This window comes from Balaenoptera borealis (assembly GCF_965194805.1).
Source record: "Balaenoptera borealis genome assembly, chromosome: 3".
Lineage (NCBI taxonomy): Eukaryota > Metazoa > Chordata > Mammalia > Artiodactyla > Balaenopteridae > Balaenoptera > Balaenoptera borealis.
The window spans coordinates 181,149,931-181,173,041 of NC_138866.1; the positions used below are offsets into that span (position 1 = coordinate 181,149,931).

At 38.0% G+C, this 23,111-nt stretch overlaps 1 protein-coding gene across 4 annotated transcripts in view; it reads right to left on the bottom strand.

The window, feature by feature from the left end:
* NSUN6 (NOP2/Sun RNA methyltransferase 6) overlaps window positions 1–23,111 on the bottom strand; it is an 85,784-nt gene that overhangs the window by 57,150 nt on the left and 5,523 nt on the right. For 2 of the 4 annotated variants that reach the window (XM_082385566.1, XM_082385567.1), the window contains exons 3-4: window positions 6,109–6,218; window positions 5,189–5,342 (exon numbers count right to left, since the gene is read on the bottom strand). In XM_082385566.1, the coding sequence (XP_082241692.1) occupies window positions 5,189–5,342; window positions 6,109–6,218 (264 nt within the window). Of the gene's footprint in view, window positions 1–5,188; window positions 5,343–6,108; window positions 6,219–21,246; window positions 21,327–23,111 lie in introns of all 4 variants that reach the window. The other 2 variants (XM_082385564.1, XM_082385565.1) reach the window with 2 other exon arrangements.

A 23,111-nucleotide genomic window follows, 5' to 3' on the forward strand; every position in this document is an offset into this window, starting at 1 on the left:
AACTCGACAGTAACACAATAATAGTAGGGGACTTTAACACCCCACTTTCATCAACAGACAGATCATCCAGACAGAAAATCAATAAGGAAAAACAGGCCTTAAATGACAAATTAAACCAGATGGACTTGATTATGTACAGAGCATTCCATCCGAAAGCAGCAGAATATACATTCTTTTCATGTGCACATGGAACAATCTCCAGGATTAATCACATGCTGGGCCATAAATGAAGCCTCAGTAAACTTAAGAAAATTGAAATCATATCAAGCATCTTTTCTGACCACAACACTATGAGATTAGAAATAAAGAAAAAAAACTGTAAAAACACAAACACGTGGAGGCTAAACAATATGTTACTAAACAACCTAATGGATCACTGAAGAAATCAAAGAGAAAATCAAAAACTACCCAGAGACAAATGAAAACAAAAGCACAACGATCCAAAACCTATGGGACACATCAAAAGCAGTTCAAAGAGGGACAATCTTACCTCAGGAAACAAGAATCTCAAAAAACAACCTAACCATCCACCTAAAGCAACTAGAGAAAGAAGAAAACCCAAAGTTAATAGAAGGAAAGAAACCATAAAGATCAGAGCAGAAATAAATGAAATAGAGACAAAGGAAAGATCAATGAAACTGAAAGCTGGTTCTTTGAAAAGATAAACAAAATTGATAAACCTTCGGCCAGACTCATCAAGAAAAAGATGGAGAGGGCTCAAATCAATAAAATTAGAAATGACAAAGGAGAAGTTACAATGGACACTACAGAAATACAAAGGGTCGTAAGAGACTACTACAACTATATACCAATAAAACAGACAACCTAGAAGAAATGGACAAATTCCTATAAAGGTACAATCTCCCAGGACTGAACCAGGAAGAAACAGAAAATATGAACAGACCAATCACAAGTACTGAAATTGAAACTGTGATTAAAAAACTTCCAACAAACAAAAGGCCAGGACCAGATGGCTTCACAGGCAAATTCTATCAAACATTTTCGTAAGAGTTAACACTTATCCTTCTGAAACTCTTCCAAAAAACTGCAGAGGAAGGAACACTCCCAAGTTCATTCTACAAGGTCACCGTCACCATGATACTAAAACCAGACAAAGATACCACAAAAAAAAGAAAATTACAGGCCAATTATCACTAATGAACATACATGCAAAAAATCCTGAACAAAATACTAGCAAACCAAATCCAACAATACATTAAAAGGATCATACACCATGATCAAGTGGGATTTATCATAGGGATGCAAGGATTTTTCAATATCTGCAAATCAATTAGTGTGACACACCACATTAACAAATTGAAGAATAAAAACCATATGATCATCTCAATAGATGCAGAAAAAGCTTTTGACAAAATTTATGATAACCCATTTATGATAAAAACTCCCCAGAAAGTGGGCATAGAGGGAACCTACCTCAACATAATAAAGGCCACATATGACAAACCCACAGCTAACACATTCTCAATGGTGAAAAGTGGAAAGCATTTCCTCTAAGATCAGGAATAAGACAAGGATGTCCACTCTCACCACTTTTATTCAAAATAGTTTTGGAGGTCCTGGCCACAGCAATCAGAGAAGAATGAATGAATGAATAAATAAATAAATAAACGGAATCCAAAATAAACAAATAAATAAATGGAATCCAAATTGGAAAAGAAGTAGTAAAACTGTCACTGTTTGCAGACGACATGATACTATACATAGAAAATCTTAAAGATGCCACCAGAAAAATACCAGAGCTCATCAAGGAATTCAGTAAAGTTGCAGGATACAAAATTCATATGCAAAAATCTCTTGCATTCCTATACACTAACAACAAAAGATCAGAAAGAGAAATGAACAAAACAATCCCATTTACCCTTGCAACAAAACGAATAAAATATCTAAGGATAAACCTACCTAAGGAGGCAAAAGACCTGTACTCTGAAAACTGTAAGACACTGATGAAAGAAATTGAAGATGACAGAGATAGAAAGATATACCATGCTCTTGGGTTGGAATAATCAATATTGTCAAAATGACTATACCACCCAAGGCAATCTACAGATTCAATGCAATCCCTATCAGATTACCAATGGCATTTTTCACAGAACCAGAACAATAAATTTTAAAATTTATATGGAAACACAAAAGACCCCAAATAGCCAAATCAATCCTGAAAGAGGAAAACGGATCTGGAAGAATCAGACACCCTAACTTGAGACTACAATACAAAACTACAGTCATCAAAGCTATACGATACTGGCACAAAGACAGACTTGTAGATCAAAGGAACAGGATTGAAAGCTCAGAAATAAACCCAAGCACCTACGGTCAATTATTCTATGACAAAGGAGGCAAGACAATACAATCAAGAAAATACAGTCTCTTCAATAAGTGGTGCTGGGAATACTGGACAGCTACATGTAAAAGAATGAAATTAGAACATTTTTTAACACCACATACTAAAATAAACTCAAAATGGATTAAAGACCTAAATGTAAGACCTGATACTATAAAACTCTTAGAGGAAAACATAGGAAGAATACTCTTTGACATAAATCACAGCAATATCTTTTTGGATCCACCTCCTAGAGTAATGAAAATAAAAACAAAAATAAACAAATGGGACCTAATGAAACTTAAAAGCTTTTGCACAGCAAAGGAAACCATAAACAAAATGAAAAGACAACCCACAAAATGGGAGAAAATATTTGCAAATGATGCAACAGACAAGGGATTAATCTCCAAAATATACAAACAGCTCATGCAGCTCTGTATCAAAAAAACAAACAACCCATTCAAAAAATGGGAAGATCTAAACAGACATTTCTCCAAAGACAACATACCAATGACCATGAAAAGATGCTCAACATCATTAATTATTAGAGAAATCAAAACTACAATGAGGTACCACCTCACACCAGTCAGAATGGCCATCATCAAAAAATCTACAAACAATAACTGCTGGAGAGGGTGTGGTGAAAAGGGAACCCTCTTGCACTGTTGGTGGGAATGTAAATTGGTGCAACCACTATGGAGAACAGTATGGAGGTTCCTTAAAAAACTAAAAATAGAGCCACCATACGATCCAGCAATCCCACTCCTGGGCATGTATCTGGAGGAACTCATTCTTCAAAAAGGTACATGCACCCCAATGTTCACCGGAGCACTATTTACAATAGCCAAGGCATGGAAGCAACCTAAGTGTCCATCAACAGATGAATGGATAAAGAAGATGTGGCACATATATACAATGGAATATTACTCAGCCATTAAAAAAAATGAAATAATGACATTTACAGCAACATTGATGGACCTAGAAATTATCATACTAAGTGAAGTACGTCAGACAGAGGAAGACAAACTTCATGTATCACTCTTATGTGGAATCTAAAAAAATTATACAAATGAACTTATTTACAAAACAGAAACAGACTCACAGACTTAGAGAATGCCCTACGGTTACCAGAGGGGAAAGGTGTGGGGGAGGGAAAGATTGGAAGGTTGGGATTACCATGCACCCACCACTATGTCTAAAACAGATAACCAAGAAGGACCTACTGCATAGCACAAGGGACTCTGCTCAATACTCTGTAATAACCTACGTGGGAAAAAAGTCTGGAAAAGAATAGATATGTGTATATGTATAACTGAATCACTTTGCTGTCACCTGAAACTAACTCAACATTGTAAATCAACTGTACTCCAATAAAAAATAATTTTTTTTTTTAAACTCAACAGTTTCCTAAAAGATGGCTGCCTCCTACTCCCACCAACAAAGAAAACAGTACTCAGAAATCTGTGGACCCAGTTACTGGAACCACCATGTCAAATAAGAGAATAAAGCGAGTACCACTAATAACGAACTAAAGGAAGCAGTCAAGCTATCAACTCCCCATTACAGACCCAAAGGTTAACACAGCAGATGTATGCATAATCTTCAGAAGGCGCTCCAAGGAGAAGAAAATATTTGGTCTTGGCCATTTGGAAAGTACTGCTATCTCTACGTGGAGAGAATAGCCTATTTCTTTAGAAGAATTAATTTCAACTATAAATCCAAATTGCTTTAATATAAAAAACTGTCCCAGGAATCAGGGATGTGGCTCTGTCCTAGCAGGATAAATTCACAGCTTTCAGTGTGTTTCCATCAGCTGTCAACTGTGGAGAAACAGAGCTGTCCCCAGGATTCCTAAAACAGCCTGAAAACACTAAGCAAAATAAGACACAAATGAACCTACCTACAAAATAGAAACAGACTCACAGACATGGAGAACAGACTTGTGGTTGCCAAGGGGGAGGGGATTGGGGAGGGAAGGACTGGGAGTTTGGGGTGAGCAGATGTAAGCTGTTACATACAGGATGGATAAACAACAAGGTCCTCCCGTATAGCACAGGGAACCATATTCAACATCCTGTGATGAACCATCATGGAAAAGAATATAAAAAAGAATGTATATGTATAACTGAGTCATTTTGCTGTACAGCAGAAATTAACACATTATAAATCAACTATACTTCAATTTTTAAAAATTGTAAGAAACTGGATTGTCCACCGATTTAATTTATTCAGCACCTGTAGCAACCGGAGATGATTTTAACATAACTTGGATTTTAATTCGGTATAAGTCCAAACATTAATTTTTGACCACAAGTATTCATGTGAGTACTGGCTTTCTGGTAAATTTTTTAGTTAAATATTTTCTTTCTTTTTAATATTAAAACCATAAGCTTTTATTTTCACACAGATTGTTAAAAAAAGATCTGGAGAGGTGGTCTAATTCATCCTTTATCAAGATAAGTAATGTTTTCCAAAGATACAAAACTTTTCAACTTAATATACAATAGGCTCCTTAATCTGAGCATTTACTCTTTTACCTAAAAGGATATTTCCCCCCCAAAAATGGCAATATGGGTTAAAAAAGTATTTTCCAGTTGAATTTACACTAAAAAAAAAAATCATTCATATAATGCAACTAGATATATATATATATATTTTTTTTTTTTTAAGGTCAGTGAAGTATATTTCCATTCATAGAAAACAGAGTTAAGGCAGCCACATCTATGTCTGGACTAAAAAGCCCTTTGATCATTAAAGTTTTCTAGATATATTTTTTACATTGTTTTTCATTTCCTTTGAACCACAGAAAGGACGCTTATTTCCCCCAAATGGCATTTGCTGACATACTTCAGTTCACGGAGACTGCTGAAGATCTCTTTGCGGCTTAGTTCAGAAATCCCATTTCCAAGAAATATTTTTGTTCCATCAAATTCTTTGGCTCCTTTCTTACATTTGCCTTTAATATCAGAGTACACGGAAACAACATCTCCACCTTTCATAACTAGAGAAAGAAGAAAATCATATCACACTGATCTATCTGTACTTTGGCAGAATAGTGAAAATTCTTTAAGCTTTAAGTCTTCAAGCTTTAAGACTGGGGACGCCTAGGGGCATCAGTAGTGGGCATGAAGCAGACTAACCCGCCTCACTGTAACCCCTAATAGAAAATGCAACTTTTTACTTTCAAACATTTGCCAACAATAAATCAAATTGATGCTTTTTTTTCCCTAGGAAAACAAAGATACAGAACAGTCTTCAAAACATCTGACCTCAGCTGGAAGTCTTTAGCTGAGGAGAAAAGGAAGGATATCTTCTATTTAAATTATTTTTCCCAAACCTAACATTCCCTAAAAGAGTAAATTAAGAATACTGAGATTCATCCCAATATTTAAGATGCCAGGTTCCGAATGTTCCCCTCACAAATGACAGGACAGCAGCCTGAGGTTTTAGGGCAATAGAGTAAAAAATACAAAACAAAATTTCACTGACATCTTACGCTCTATTCATCAGTCCTGATCCTCTAAACATCACACACGTCCTCAAAGGGAATAAAAGAAATGGGCACAAAACCCATATACGGATGCCTCACTTGTTAGTCCTTATCAGATATACCCCTCAACCAGCTATACTAAATGCAAAACTTGGAAAATATCTTTATTAAAGTAAATCTGAAATATACCTGCGTGATGATTTAATAAATTCTCCATTTGATGATACACATAAATTTTAGTGGCTGTTCTACAGAGAAACCTGAACGTTATACTCGCATTTTGAGGCTGACACGATTCCTGGAACATAGACGTGGGCTCCTCGTGAGACTGCATTGCCACACTGGGCTCCCACAATAACTTCACAGGGCTGTTGTTTTATCTCCTTCCTAGGGATGCAAGATGAGAGAAAGTGAACAGTGATACACACCTCCAGCGCCCATCAACCTTTTCAGTGTTTCAATCTGAACCCTAATAACCTCGATGGTCTTCAACTGTCCCGTGGGAATGCCACTAATGAATAAATGAGAAAAAGCTGAAAAAAGATAAATACGGAAGAAATAGTTTTTTTTAAAAGTTACAAAGAAGATGGACACTTGAGAAAAAGAAAATAGAAAGAGGATCCTATTGCAAGATAGTAAGTGGCACCAAAAACTGCTTCATCAGATACAACAAACTAGTGAATATAGCAAAAAAGAAGCAGACCCACAGATACAGAGACCAAACTAGTGGCTACCAGTGGGGAGAGGGTAGTGGGGAAGGGCAAGAAAGGAGTAGGGGATTAATAGGTACAAACTATTATGTATAAAATAAGCTACAAGGATCTATTATATGATACAGGGAATATAGCCAATATTTTTTTCTTTATTGAAGTATAGTTGATTTACAATGTTGAGTTAGTTTCAGGTGTACAGCAAAGTGATTCAGTTTTATATATATAGATATAAATATTTCTTTTTCAGATTCTTTTCCCATACAGGTTATTACAAGATATTGAATATAGTTCACTATGCTATACAGTAGGACCTTGTTGTTATCTATTTTATATACAGTAGTGTGTATCTGTTCATCCCAAACTCCTGACTTATCCCTCGCCCACCCCCTTACCCTTTGGTAACCATAAATTTGTTTTCTATGTCTCTAAGTCTATTTCCATTTTGTAAATAAATTCATTTGTATCATTTTTTTTTAGATTCCACATGTAAGTGGTATCATATGGTATTTGTCTTTCTTTCTCACTTACTTCACTTAGTATGATCATCTCTAGGTCCATCCATGTTGCTGCAAACGGCATTATTTCAGCAAAGTAGCCAATGGTATAGCCAATATTTTATAACTATAAATGGAGCATAACCTTTAAAAATTGTGAATCACTATACTGTACACATGTAACTTATATTGTACATCAGCTATACCTCAATTTAAAAATAATTAGGCAGGACTGAGGTCACAGGAAATGACACACAGGGTAGAACAGGAAAAGGGACCCCTTGGGGCTCAGCCTGGTATCTGCCATCACCAGCTCTGATGCATTTCATGTTAGAATGGACATGATCAAGTGTTTCTATTCTAATCACCCAATGAAGCTTTATGTGGATTAAAATCACAACCCCCAAAGGAAAAAAAAAAAAAAAACTGATTCATCATTTAACAAGCATTACTGTTTCATACTGTTTCATAACAGCATTAGGAGAGAAGAGAAATAAAGTCCCTGCCTTCAAAGACTAAAATAGACAACATATGAGGAATTCAAAAATATTTCTCAAGTGGTAGATTGGTGCACAGTAAGCTATTAATATTTTAAACTAGACAAAGGTAAGTCTTTCTCTCTTCCTTTGCTATCCAGCTTTTCTGAGTGTTCTCCAATTTCTCACCTCCCATCCATTCCTCAAATCACTGAAGCCTGGGTATCACTTCCAACACTCAGAGCGGCCTTTTTCAAAGGTCAGCGGTGCCTGTGTGATTACCCCAAACAAACATCTTGAGCACTGCATGTCTGATGGGCTTCCCTGGTTGGCAACATTTCACACGTGCTGTAGTAACTCCTTGCTGGGGGAATTAAGTGCGTTTTCTTCCCATGATCTCGAAATGATCAAACCTCAGTAAACTTCTCAGCTTTATCCTCCTTCCTGGTCCCACACTCTCACTGCCCGTTCTCCAGCTGTCTCTAGAAGAGGTGCATTCCCCCAGGTGCTAAAGCATGCCAGGCAGCTCATCTCACTCTGAATCCTAAACCTTGGCAATCTCAGGATTTCAATAATCACAAAAATTACCCACATATTTTTTTTCAATTTTATTGAAGTATATTTGATTTACAATGTTGTGCTAATTTCTGCTGTATGGCAAAGTGATTCAGTTATACACATACGTATTCTTTTCCATTATGGTTTATCAGAGAATACTGAATATAGTTCCCTGTGCTATACAGTAGGACCTTGTTATTTTTCTTTAAACATTTTATCAACACAGCACATTTTTTTTTTATACAGCAGGTTCTTATTAGTCATCCATTTTATACACATCAGTGTATACACGTCAATCCCAATCGCCCAATTCATCACACCACCACCACCACCCCCCCGCCGCTTTCCCCCCTCGGTGTCCATACGTTTGTTCTCTACATCTGTGTCTCCATTTCTGCCCTGCAAACCGGTTCATCTGTACCATTTTTCTAGGTTCCACATACATGCGTTAATATACGATATTTGCTTTTCTTTCTGACTTACTTCACTCTGTATGGCAGTCTCTAGATCCAACCATGTCTCAACAAATAACCCAATTTCGTTCTTTTTTATGGCTGAGTAATATTCCATTGTACATATGTATGACAACTTCTCTATCCATTCGTCTGTCGATGGGCATTTAGGTTGCTTCCATAACCTGACTATTGTAAATAGTGCTGCAATGAACATTGGGGTGCATGTGTCTTTTTGAATTATGGTTTTCTCTGGGTATATGCCCAGTAGTGGGATTGCTGGGTCGTATGGTAATTCTATTTTTAGTTTTTTAAGGAACCTCCATACTGTTCTCCATAGTGGCTGTATCAATTTACATTCCCACCAACAGTGCAAGAGGGTTCCCTTTTCTTCACACTCTCTCCAGCATTTGTTGTTTGTAGACTTTCTGATGATGCCCATTCTAACTGGTGTGAGGTGATACCTCATTGTAGTCTTGATTTGCATTTTTCTAATAATTAGTGATGTTGAGCAGCTTTTCATGTGCCTCTTGGCCATTTATATGTCTTCTTTGGAGAAATGTCTATTTAGTTTTTCTGCCCATTTTTGGATTGGGTTGTTTGTTTTTTTAATATTGAGCTGCATGAGCTGTTTATATATTTTGGAGATTAATCCTTTGTCCGTTGATTCGTTTGCAAATATTTTCTCCCATTCTGAGGGTTGTCTTTTCATCTTGTTTATGGTTTCCTTTGCTGTGCAAAAGCTTTGAAGTTTCATTAGGTCCCATTTGTTTATTTTTGTTTTGATTTCCATTTCTCTAGGAGGTGGATCAAAAAAGATCTTGCTATGATTTATGTCAGAGGGTTCTTCCTATGTTTTCAGGACCTTGTTATTAACCCACATATTCTAATGATTAGTCTTTCCAGACTGATTACCTGCAGGTAGCTATATATACATGCCCCACAGTTATTTCAAACTCAGCAAGTCCTGAACAATGTTATGATTCTCTGACCCACTCCTCAAATCCTTGGTAACACCCCAATGCTTTTCATCCTCCTATGTCTCCAGTCTTGAACAAAGTGCCGTTATCTATCTGAAGAGCCAGACTGGAAAGCCTGGCATCATCTTAAATCTCTTCTTCCGAAAACTTCGAACATTCACTGAGTTACCAAGTGATGCCACCTCTAACTCTCTGACAGGTCTTCAGGGCCCATCCCCTGACATCAGACGTGCATCGCCTCTTAACCTGATCACTGAGATAGCGTCCACGTTTTATCTTTGATTGCTTTCAGATCCTCCTGATGTCTCTGGCGTTCTTCAGTTCCATTCTGAAGTACCTAGATATGGATTTATCATTACTTTTGGCTTCAGACATTGTATTTCTTAAATCTGACTTTCATCAATTCTGGAGAATTCTTTGTCATTATATTTTTGAATACTGTCTCTCCCCATTATTTCTAATCTATACATCTGGGACTCATTAGAAACGTGTAGTGCCTTTGCATTCTTTTTTCCATGACTCAGTTTCATACTTTCAACTGCTTTACCTTCTTTACCTGCTGCATTCTGGGTAATTTCCTATGAGTCATCCTCTAGTTCATTAATTCTCTCATCTGTTGGGTCGAATCTTCAGTTTAGCTCATTGAATGAGTTTTTAATTTTAATGATATTTTTATTTCTAGAAATTCTTTTTCAATTCTTTTTTTCCCTCTTAGGGTCTTTTATGTTTTAGATTCTTCCTTTGTTTTTTATCATTTCAAGGAGACTGATTTTACAGTCTCTACCAGTTAGCTCTATTTGCTACAGTTCTGGGGGAATCTAATCCCTTCACAGTTTGTTGTATACACTGGTCCTCACTAGTGGTGGTTTGATTCTTAGTGCGGCTTCTAACTGTGAGAAAGGTGCATGGCCTGGGCTGACGGGTGCCACTCCAGAGTGGTTTCAAGCATCTCAGGAACTGGCTTAGGATCCAATTTTTATGTTAATTTCCCAAACTGCAGGTTTCCAGACCACTTGGGTGGTATGAATTTGAATTCCAAGCCCTTATAGGTATGAAACCTCTGAATTCTGCATCTCAGAGATTTTTTTTCCTCCAGCTAAAAACTCCAAGGCAAGAGAGATCCAACTCCTAATTACTGCCTTGTACTGACTACTGGATGTTTCTCACCTCCTAGCACTACAATCCTCTTGTTAAAACCAAAGCCCCCACCCAGGGACTTCCCTGGTGGCACAGTAGTTAAGAATCTGCCTGCCAATGCAGGGGACATGCGTTCAAGCCCTGATCCGGGAAGATCCCACATGCCGCAGAGCAACTAAGCCCATGTGCCGCAACTACTGAGCCTGTGGCTCTAGAGCCCGCCAGCCACAACTACTGAGCCTAAGCTCTAGAGCCTGTGAGCCACAACTACCGAGCCCATGTGCCTAGAGCCCATGCTCCACAACAAGAGAAGCCACCACAATGAGAAGCCCGCGCACTGCAATGAAGAGTAGCCCTCTCTCGCCACAACTAGAGAAAGCCTGTGTGCAGCAACAAAAGACCCAATGCAGCCAAAAATTAATTAATTAAATTTTTTTTAAAAACCAAAGCCCCTAAATTCAGGGGACCAAGCATTTTCTCCCTCAAATCCCCCAACCCTTAATCTTAGCTCACACACTTACTGCTCTGTTTTCAGTTACTCTTCATTCTAACCACTGAATATTTTCACTTACGTTCTTAATCACTCCACTGTGCATTTTATGACCTATTTTTTAGTCAGTATTCCTAGTCCTATGTAGCAGAAACATCCTCAAGTTATCTAGTTCACCGTATTGCTGGGAATAAAAGACTGAAATAGTTCCCTAACTTGGCTCCAGTTTTGCAATTCATCTTCTTTTGAAAAAAGTGTTTAAGCTTTTTGGGCTGTAACCCAGGGTAAGAAATGCACTTAAATCACATCCCAGTACACGTGTGTATACACACACATACATTTATAGCAAACATTTCACGAAATACCTTACTATGTACAATCCAATATATTATAAAATACCCCATTTCTTTAAAAAAAAAAAAAAGCCCATAAAAAACCAATTAACATAGAGAATCCTAAAGATGCTACCAGAAAACTACTAGAGCTAATCAATGAATTTGGTAAAGTAGCAGGATACAAAATTAATGCACAGAAATCTCTTGCATTTCTATACACTAATGATGAAAAATCTGAAAGTGAAATTAAGAAAACACTCCCGTCTACCATTGCAACAAAAAGAATAAAATATCTAGGAATAAACCTACCTAAGGAGACAAAAGACCTGTATGTAGAAAATTATAAGACACTGATGAAAGAAATTAAAGATGATACAAATAGATGGAGAGATATACCATGTTCTTGGATTGGAAGAATCAACATTGTGAAAATGACTCTACTACCCAAAGCAATCTACAGATTCAATGCAATCCCTATCAAACTACCACTGGCATTTTTCACAGAACTAGAACAAAAAATTTCACAATTTGTATGGAAACACAAAAGGCCCCGAATAGCCAACGTAATATTGAGAACGAAAAATGGAGCTGGAGGAATCAGGCTCCCTGACTTCAGACTATATTACAAAGCTACAGTCATCAAGACAGTTTGGTACTGGCACAAAAACAGAAACATAGATCAATGGAACAGGATAGAAAGCCCAGAGATAAACCCATGCACATATGGTCACCTTATCTTTGATAAAGGAGGCAAGCATATACAGTGGAGAAAAGACAGCCTCTTCAATAAGTGGTGCTGGGAAAACTGGACAGGTACATGTAAAAGTATGAAATTAGAACACTCCCTGACACCATACACAAAAATAAACTCAAAATGGATTAAAGACCTAAGTGTAAGGCCAGACACTATCAAACTCTTAGAGGAAAACATAGGCAGAACACTCTATGACATAAATCACAGCAAGATCCTTTTTGACCCAGCTCCTAGAGAAATGGAAATAAAACCAAAAATAAACAAATGGGACCTCATGAAACTTAAAAGCTTTTGCACAGCAAAGGAAACCATAAACAAGACCAAAAGACAACCCTCAGAATGGGAGAAAATATTTGCAAATGAAGCAACTGACAAAGGATTAATCTCCAAAATTTACAAGCAGCTCATGCAGCTCAATAACAAAAAAACAAACAACCCAATCCAAAAATGGGCAGAAGACCTAAATAGACATTTCTCCAAAGAAGATATACAGATTGCCAACAGACACATGAAAGAATGCTCAACATCATTAATCATTAGAGAAATGCAAATCAAAACTACAATGAGATATCATCTCACACCAGTCAGAATGGCCAGCATCAAAAAATCTAGAAACAATAAATGCTGGAGAGGGTGTGGAGAAAAGGGAACCCTCTTGCACTGTTGGTGGGAATGTAAATTGATACAGCCACTATGGAGAACAGTATGGAGGTTCCTTAAAAAACTAAAAATAGAACTACCATACGACCCAGCAATCCCACTACTGGGCATATACCCTGAGAAAACCATAATTCAAAAAGAGTCATGTACCAAAATGTTCATGGCAGCTCTATTTACAATAGCCAGGACATGGAAGCAACCTAAGTGTCCATCATCGGATGAATGGATAAAGAAGATGTGGCACATATATACAATGGAATATTACTCAGCCATAAAAAGAAATGAAATTGAGTTATTTGTGTGAGGTGGATGGGCCTAGAGTCTGTCATACAGACTGAAGTAAGTCAGAAAGAGAAAAACAAATACAGTATGCTAACATATATACATGGAATCTAAGGGGAAAAAAAAAAAAAAAGGTCATGAAGAACCTAGTGGCAAGACGGGAATAAAGACACAGATCTACTAGAGAATGGACTTGAGGATATGGGGAGGGGGAGGGGTGAGATGTGACAGGGTGAGAGAGTGGCATGGACATATATACACTACCAAATGTAAAATAGATAGCTAATGGGAAGCAGCCGCATAGCACAGGGAGATCAGCTCGGTGCTTTGTGACCACCTAGAGGGGTGGGATAGGGAGGGTGGGAGGGAGGGAGATGCAAGAGGGAAGAGATATGGGAACATATGTATATGTATAACTGATTCACTGTTATAAAGCAGAAACTAACACACCATTGTAAAGCAATTATACTCCAATAAAGATGTTTTAAAAAAAAAAAAAAAAACACCAATTAAATCGGGCTTCCCTAGTGGCGCAGTGGTTGAGAATCCGCCTGCCAGTGCAGGGGACACGGGTTCGAGCCCTGGTCTGGGAAGATCCCACATGCCGCAGAGCAACTAGGCCTGTGAGCCACAACTACTGAGCCTGCGTATCTGGAGCCTGTGCTCCGCAACAAGAAAGGCCACGATAGTGAGAGGCCCGCGCACCGCGATGAAGAGCGGCCCCTGCTTGCCACAACTAGAGAAAGCCCTCGCACAGAAACAAAGACCCAACACAGCCAAAAATAAATAAATAAATAAATAAAATAAAGTAATTCCTTTTAAACAAAAAATGCAAAATACTCCATTATATGAAAAAAAACCGATTAAATTGATTTCACAACCTACTAATGGGTCATGATCTACACGCAGTTTGGAAAACATACCTGTATGCTACTACCAGTATTGTATTTCTAAAATCATGACTGTAATAAAAATTATTTGGCTCCTATATTTTATGCAAAAAACAAAACACTCCTTAGTTTAAAAGCAAAAGCCCTTCACATTTCACAGTCTACCTCTCCTACCTACTTCAGCATCTTCTTTCACCCGTCTCTCTGAGAACTCATTAGCCAAACCTGATCACTGTTGTCGTGAACCACCATCTATTTTCACACCTCTGTACTTTCTGCATATGTTTTCTCTCTATCTCGCATACCCTTACCTACTTTATCTCCTCATTCACCTCATTCTTACTCACCTTCAAGGCTCAACTGAAGTAACATCTATTTGGAGAAAATCTTTACCCACTTCTTCGCACTCAGCCCTTCTTCTTCTACGCTCTAACAGTATTTAATTCACACCCCTACCATGGCATCTATTGCAGTTTGACTTGTACCAATATTCCCTGCTTTTAGAAACTATGTTTCATCCATCTTTGTAACGTCTTTGCGTCTCACACATAGCACCAATTCAAAGAATATCTTGTGAAATGGAACCTTGTAGTGTTAATCAGAAAGTTTTTATGAGAAAAACCATTTCATGGCGAGAAGAGAATGGGAGACCACAAAGATGAGTCTTAACATAGTGGGCCAGAACTGCTACCCTTTCTTTGGGAGGCCTGGTGACAAGGCTGGTCCTCGGCTAGTGTTTTGGAACTTAGAATCAGGGGAGTTCCCACTATTAACTGATAAGGGTAGCTCACTGTGCCTACACTGTCTGTAACAATGTATTTGTAAACAAATAATATGGTTTATGGTGGACACTGACTCTCATTCTGGGAGGCTGGAATTTGGGTACATACCAGGCAGGAAGTACCCACACAACCTGCCCTGAATGAAAATCCTGGATGCCGTGTCTCATTAGAGCTTCCCTGGTTGGTGACATCTCACATATATGTTGTCATCCTTGTTTACTGAGGGACTTAAGTGCACCCTGTATGACTCCACTGGAAAAAGACCCTACAGCTTGCAAATGGTTTTCCCTAGACCTCATCCCATGCACCTTTTGTTTTGTTGATTTTCCTTCAGATTCTTTCCCTGATTAAATCATAGTCACGCATACGATTATATGCTGAGTCCTCTGAGTCCTCCCAGGGAATCACAGAGCCAGGGAGTGGTCTTGGGGATCCCTCAACACAAGAAGTAATTGTATAAAAATGTAAGATAGCATATGCAAGTGGCAAGGTGTACGTCAGCTTCACGGAAATTTTAGCGAGGAAATGTAAAAGTTGACGTAGGGCCATAAAAAATACTAAAAGCTTGATTTTTATTGAACTGTTTCTAAATAAAGGAGTGAAGCAACAACATTAAAGAAAGATGATTTTCCAATTGAACAGTAATAAAGATTGGAGGAAAAATAGTAAGAAGGTACTTAATTGCACACAGCCAAAAATAAAAATAAATAGTAAAATAAACATTTTTTAAAAAATACTCTTGTATCGATGTAGACAACAAACTTACGGTCATGGGGGGGAGAGGAACGATAAACTGGGAGATTGGGATTGACATACACAAACTACTATATATAAAATAGATAACTAATAAGAACCTGCTGAATACACAGGGAACTCTACTCAATACACTGTAATGACCTATATGGGAAAAGAATCTAAAAAAGAGTGGATATATGTAGATGTATACCTGATTCACTTTGCTGTACAGCAGAAACTAACACAACATTGTAAATCAACTATACTCCAATAAAAATTTTTTTAAAAAATACTCCTGTATTGGAAGTGGGGGGAATGCATTAGGAGTTTGGGATTAACATATACACACTATATAAAACAGACAACCAACAAGGGCCTACTGTATAGCACAGGGAACTATACTCAATATTTTGTAACAGCTTATAAGGGAAAAGAATCTGAAAAGGAATATTTAACTGAGTCACTTTGCTGTACACCTGAAAGTAACAACACACTGTAAATCAACTATAATTTGATAAAAAGATAAAAAATACAAAATACTCTTGTATCAAGAGAAGCCTGGCATTCAATTTTCTCTAAGTTTTTCAATAAAGTTGACACTGATACCATCAAAATCAGCATTGCAACCTTATGTTCAATCTAATTACCAGTGATAAAACCTTCCTAACATTAAAATATATTTGATCAGTAAATTGAATAGTATGTTAAATAAAATGAGGGAACCTGAATTTTATGGTGAGAAATTACTTTTTAAATTGTTTACTGCCTATAAATAGTTTAACCTATGTTTTGATATCTTAAATAATTGGATGATGTTGAGCTTCTAGTAAAAGATTAGTCAAAGAGTAAAAGTATAAATATATTCCTTTTTCTAAAGCCCACAGAAATGGGGAAAGAAAAATCTGAAAGAAAATTCCATTTGCAAGAAAACTAAGAAACAGCTATTGCCCAAATGATTGAGAATAATTAGCTAACACAGTAAAATTTGGATCAAACCTAGTTCCTCAACAGGGTATGAATGCTTCTGAAAAGGAAAGGCTTCTGGGCGCCTAAACAAATATCTACTGCTTAGATCCAGGACCAGAGGGTCAGATAGAAAAAAGGAGAATCTGGGAATGTCTTGTCAGTGTCCTGTTCCCTGCAGATAAAGATGAAAGAGGATCTGGACTGACAAAATTGGCACAAGCAGACAATCTGTGTTTTCTGTAACAAAACTGGACAAACTGCCTAGAAGTAGCTAAGGGAAGAGAAGGGAAAGTGCACCCAACTCTGTCACTCCTCCCCTGAGTTCACTAAGCATAAACAAAAAGTAAAGCCCCCAACAAAAAAGCTATGAGCTGGACCCCCTCACACGGAGCCTTAGTCTTCTTCAGCTCAGCTCACCAGGACTAGAGTTGTGCCACTAGGAAAGACCTGGTGAAAGTGTTTCTGAAAGACACATCTGATGAGTTGTCTAGGCATACACTTGACCTGATGTGCAAACTAGGTGAATCTATGTGAAAGTTTTCATTCAAGGATTCATTCAAACTGGGAACTATGTGTAGATACAGATGGCCCTGTCTACCCTCAGGGTTCTGCATCCATGGATTCAACCAACCGCAGACGAAAAAAAAATTTTTTTTTAATTCCAGAAAATTCCTAAAAGCAAAACTTGAATTTGCTGTGCACTGGCAACTACGTACATAGTATTAAGTATTGTAAGTAATCTAGAAATGATTTAAAGCATACTGAAGGATGTGCATGAGTTATATGCAAACACTACACCATTTTATATGAGACTCGAGCATCTGTGATTATTGGTATGTTGGGGTGGAGGGGGTGGGTATCCTGGAACCAATCTCCCATGGATACCAAGGGACATCCGTAGTACTAAACAAAGTTGTAATAAACAAAAGGCAGTACAAAATGTACAGACTAAAAAAGCGCAGAATTTCAAATAAACTCTCTAGAGTTTCAAAGAAATTAAAAAGAACCTTTAAAAAGGGATATAATAACAACAACAAGATTAAAAAAATAAAGAACAAAAGTGAACTAGCCAAGCTCAGCAAGTAAAGGATAGTAAATCCTCAGAAATTAAACAGTTAATGTAACAGGCTTGCAACAGCTATTCTTAGAAAGGCCAGCTTGGAAGGTTGGCCCTTGGCCAGCATCTGGAAACTTGACTGGCAAACAGTTCCCAACACTGATATAAAACCACCTCTTATAAGAGTGAATTACTGTTCCTAAACTGTTCGTCCAAGCAGCGTGGTTATGCTGAACACCTGCTTTCCTTTTGGGAGCCTGGAATTTCGTTACATGCCAGGCAGAGGGCGCCCAGATGACCAGCACCCAACTAAAACCTTGGGTGCTGGGTCTCTAATGGGCTCCTCTCATAGACAATGGTTCTACACACGTCACAACTGACTGCTGGAGGGATGAAGCCTGTCCTGGTAGCTGCATGGGGAGAGACTCCTGGAAGCTTGCGCCTGGTTTCCTCCAGACTTTACCCCGCATGCCTTCTCCCTCTGCTGATTCTGCTTTTGTACCCCTTTCGTGTAATAAATCCCCGCCATGAGCCCGACTAGACGCTGAGTCCCGTGAGTCCTTCCAGCCCGTCACAAGACCCTGGGCTGCCTGGGGGTGTCCCAAAACAGGGAGCATCTGCACTGGACATCCAACATGCAGAGTACCGGGGTCCTCCTAGCAGAGAGGGCAGAAATATGGAACAGAAAAATATTCAAAGAACTACCAGAAGACTTGTAATTTAAAAATTACATTGCATTTCAATGAAAACTAAGGAGAATAATAATTATTATAAGTATTAATAATAATAATTATTATTATAAGGTATATCCCAGCGAAGTTTCTAAAGTCCAGTGCCTAAGAATCCCATAGATCTCCAAGTGAAAAATCAAGATTCTGTTGTAAGGGGGAAAATATTTTTTGGCCTCAGATTTCTTCATAGCAACACATGAGGCCATAAGATTGTAGAAGCAGTGTCTACAAAGGGCTGAGGGAAATAACATGTGACCTGAAATGACTATAATCAGCCTATAAGTTGTTGTTTAAACATAAAGGCAACATGCAGTTCTCAAGCGAGAAAGGAAACAGAGCATACAAGAGACATACTTGGGAGAAGGGAAGCAGGCGCTGGAGACCTGCTAAATGACGCTATTCGATCAACCAAGAGATCAATTAAGATAAAGAACTCAGAAATAAACTGCCAATAGGGCTACAAGCAAGCACTGCATTCATTTGAATTATGCTTGTAGAATAAAAATGTTACAAGGCTTTACAATGTTAAAAAACTAACAGTAAATAAAAATTGGTTGGTGGAGGTTTTAGGGCAAATTTAAGCATAAGAATTTCTTCAATTTTCATAGTGGAAAGTCAAAAGATACCTAATAAAAGTGATGATGAGTTTAAAAGGCAAAAAAGAGCCGAACTGTTCCTTTTAGAAACGAAAGGTAGGTATATGAATCCACAATCCTAAAAGATTTCTTAGTGCTTTCCTGTAGTAACTCACCATTTGTGTTTTATAGTTCACTAACGCTTTAACTTTTTTTAACTTTTTATTCACTTTCGGCTGCGTTTTTGGTCTTCGTTGCTGCGCGCACGCTTTCTTTAGTTGGAGTGAGCGGGAGCTACTCTTTGTTGCGGTGCTCAGGCTTCTCTTGTTGTGGCGCACGGGATCTATGGGCATGGGCTTCAGTAGTTGTGGCGCACGGGCTCTAGAGCACAGGTGCAGTAGTTGTGGCGCACAGGCTTAGCTGCTCCGCGGCATGTGGGATCTTCCCAGACCAGGGCTCAAACCCATGTCCCCTCCATTAGCAGGCTGATTCTTAACCACTGCACCACCAGGGAAGTCCCCACTAATGTTTTAATGAGTAGTTTAGCTCACTACAAAGAACAGATGAAAGGATTATTACGTAGCCAGTAAAAAGAATGAAATAGTGTTATATAGGATTACGGAAAACTATGGAGTCCACAGTACATTCTGAAATGAATCGCAGGTCTCAAAAGACCTGTGACTGTGATCAACTGTAGTAACTAATTGGTTTAAAACTAGGAGATGAAAGAAATCAGAACAGTGGTTTCCTGGTAGGGGGCAGAATGCAGAGAATTTTCTGGGTGATGGAAATGGTGTATATCTTGATGGGGGTGAGTCTTCACTACACAGTTGTATGAATTTACCAAAACTCAGCAAATAGTACACTTAGTTAAGATCTCTGCATTTCACTAATGCAAATTCCCCCTTAACAATGAGCTAGAAGAAGGAGTTTACAAAATCAGGACTTGCCTGGTGGTCCAGTGGTAAAGAATCCACCTTCCAACGCAGGGGACGCGGTTTCAATCCCTCGTTGGGGAACTAAGATCCCACATGCCGTGGGGCAACTAAGCCCACGCAGCACAACTACGGAGCTCGCACACCTCAACGAGAGCCCATGTGCTGCAAACTACAGATCCCACGCACCACAACTAGAGAGAAGCCCCCGCGCTGCAACAAAAGATCCCACAAGCCTCAACGAAGATCCCGCGTGCCAAAACTAAGACCCGACACAGCCAAAAAAAAAAAAAAAAAAGTTTACAAAATCAATTTTTTAAATTGCAGAAGTAACACGTGCTTACAGTAAAAAAAATAAGACAGAAATGTTACAAGTGAAAATCTCCTCTTACCCAGTTTCTCCCAATCCAACTTCCTCGGTTAATCCCTGTCAACAGTTGGGTATGTTATACCCTTCCAGACTTTTTTCCATATATAAATAAATATATATAAATCTGTAGTTGTGTGTGTTTTTTAATTGCAAAAGCAATGTGATTTCTTACATTCCTACACAGAGCAACATGCTTTTGGTATTTAATTTATCGAGAACATCACCTTTTATTTGTACATATAATTCTCCCACATTAAAGGTCATATAAAAAATAATAATAATAAAGGCCATATAACATTCCACTGCATGGTAAACCAAAAACCACTGCTCTACTGTTGACCACTAAATTACTTTAAAGCTTTAACAAAATGAGCATTTTTATGTTTATTATAAGTCTTAGGGGTATTAAAAAATTTTTATCACAATTAGGGATTTTCAACACAACTCCCATTATAACATGGAAGCCTATTTTTTCAATTTTTAAACACATCCCTTCCAAACACACAGTATCTGTTCTACTCAGAGAACAAACACAGTAATTTAACATAACTGTGAATTAATAAAATTTTACATATTATGAAAGTAGGAAACGTTGCTTTGTATTTTTGTTGTAGCTCAAAAAAGTTTTAATTTAGCAGTGGAATCAAGATATACAAGTAAACAAACATAATTTTCTTACAGAATGGAAAAAAATCAATCACTGCACAGCAGAAACTAACACAACATTGTAAAGCAATTATACTCCAATAAAGATGTTTAAAAAAAAAAAAAGAAAACGTGACATAACACAGAAAAAAAAATCAATCACTGCACTAAATGCAACTACAATGCATTACTCTCAAGGTACCTGGGCCCATTCCTAGTGTTCTTTTGTAATATTTTCCATGAAAGACTATAGAGTCAGCATTTATCAAGTTTGTGAATTCCTATCTAAATAAAACGGCTAATAATGGAGAAACTTAGTACTTTCACCAAACAGTAAAAAAGAACCTGTGACATTTTTACTTAGAAGAATACAATTTGAAAATGAAATAGTTACAAACCTAGGTCCAATAACAGGAATAAGTAAGACATCCTGAAGGTCTGGATGTTGAAGAATAGGAAAACTTAATCCATTAAACTGCTGTTAAAAATAAACACATAGGATTACAAAGCAATCAATATACTGGTTAAACTTCAAATTACAGAGCTTTTCAGTGTCATTACCTAGCAGAGCATGGTAATGAGCGTGATTTAGGGTATTTTCACTTTATTCCACGGGATACTATAAAAAATCAAAGACTTCAAAACAGCAAGGTTTTCTCTATAATTTGATTCTCAAGTATCTTGACTTCTTTACAAGTAAAAGGCTCAATTTTGCTTATTGTTTGACTTTGTAAGCACGAACTATGTTGACCTTAAGTGACTTACTCTGAAAACACGTATCCAATATAGAATTGCATGAATAGGACATTAAAGATTGAGATTATTAAATGCTATTTATTATATATTATCAACACTGGATGCCATGTCAGCTGGATGATGCTTTCTGGCAAAGGCTCAGGATTTTCAGTATCCTCTACCATACTGGGCCTTCAGACTGGAAATAAGTGCAGGGCCAGTGGCATAGGTGCTGGGGCCAACTCCCAGTCTCATGGGAGCCAACTCTGTGCAGCTCTTCCCAACGCCATGGTCATGCTGGTAGCTTGAAATCGACCAGAGTGGGAGCATTTACACCACAAAACTCAGCAAACACCACACACCAGCGTTACTTTTGCAGGATGTACCAGCACACCACAGCTGCAGGCGGAAGACAACTGGGCACTCCACGCGGAAGAGTGGACTGGACAGCAAGGGCTGTGTACCCTGTCAGAGGGCAACACGCAAACACTGGAGAACGAGTCTCCGCCGTGTAGGCTAGGGATTATCAACTCACTCATGTTCACATAATACACCAAAGAGCCGTGACCATAATAGATACCTGCACTGCCTTGTAGCATCCGTACACTACCTACAGAGAACTTCCCAAATCAACCTATTTCTAAGTTGATAAGGAAAGAGGAAAAAAATTCTTCAGATTTTAGAAATCTAACTATATTTCTACCAAGTCAACAGCTCTTCTGCCTTCTGCTTCTTCCAGGCAAAGGATACTGTGAACTAACCATGTCCAACAGAATAGTAAGAAATCTTAAGGGCAAACTCATTCAAACAAACCTCTCTCCCTTTTTTTTTCCCTCTCTCCCTCATGTTCTCTCATTGTTTGATACCTTACAGCATCCAGACTATGGATCCTTCCAAGGAGAAGAGAATGAATTTTGCCATTTGTTTTTGTTTTGCTTTGGAAGTACTATTTCTTTATACTATAGAAATAGTCTACATAGAGGTCAATCCTCCTCAGGGCAAGGTTTTCCTTCTCTCCCTTTTTATCAGATGTTAAAATGATACAGAAATAAAACTTTTATAAAACCCCACGTCTGTAACTTCCATAAAACCCCACAAACTTTCTTTTAAACCAAGCATATCACCTGCTTGTTTTTCTGTTTGTTTCTACCCCATGCCCTTTTGAAAACAGCCTTAGTGAGGTCAATTTACATACCATAAAATGTACCCACTTTAAATGCACAGTTCAATGATTCTTAGTAAATTTACAGAAGTGTGCGACCATCACTAGACTCCAATTTTAGATCCCGTCCGTCAACGCACTGATTCCTAATGCTCGTCTGCAGCCAATCCCTGTTCCCAGCTCCAACCCCAGGCAACCACGACCCTACTTTCTTTCTCTAGAAATCTGCCTTTTCGAGACACCTCATATAAACAGGATCATACAATGCAGACTGTCTTGTGTGTGGCTTCTTTCACTCACTATAGTGTTTTTGAGGTTCACCCAAGTGGTAGCATGTTCACCACTTTCATTGCTGTACTGTTCCAC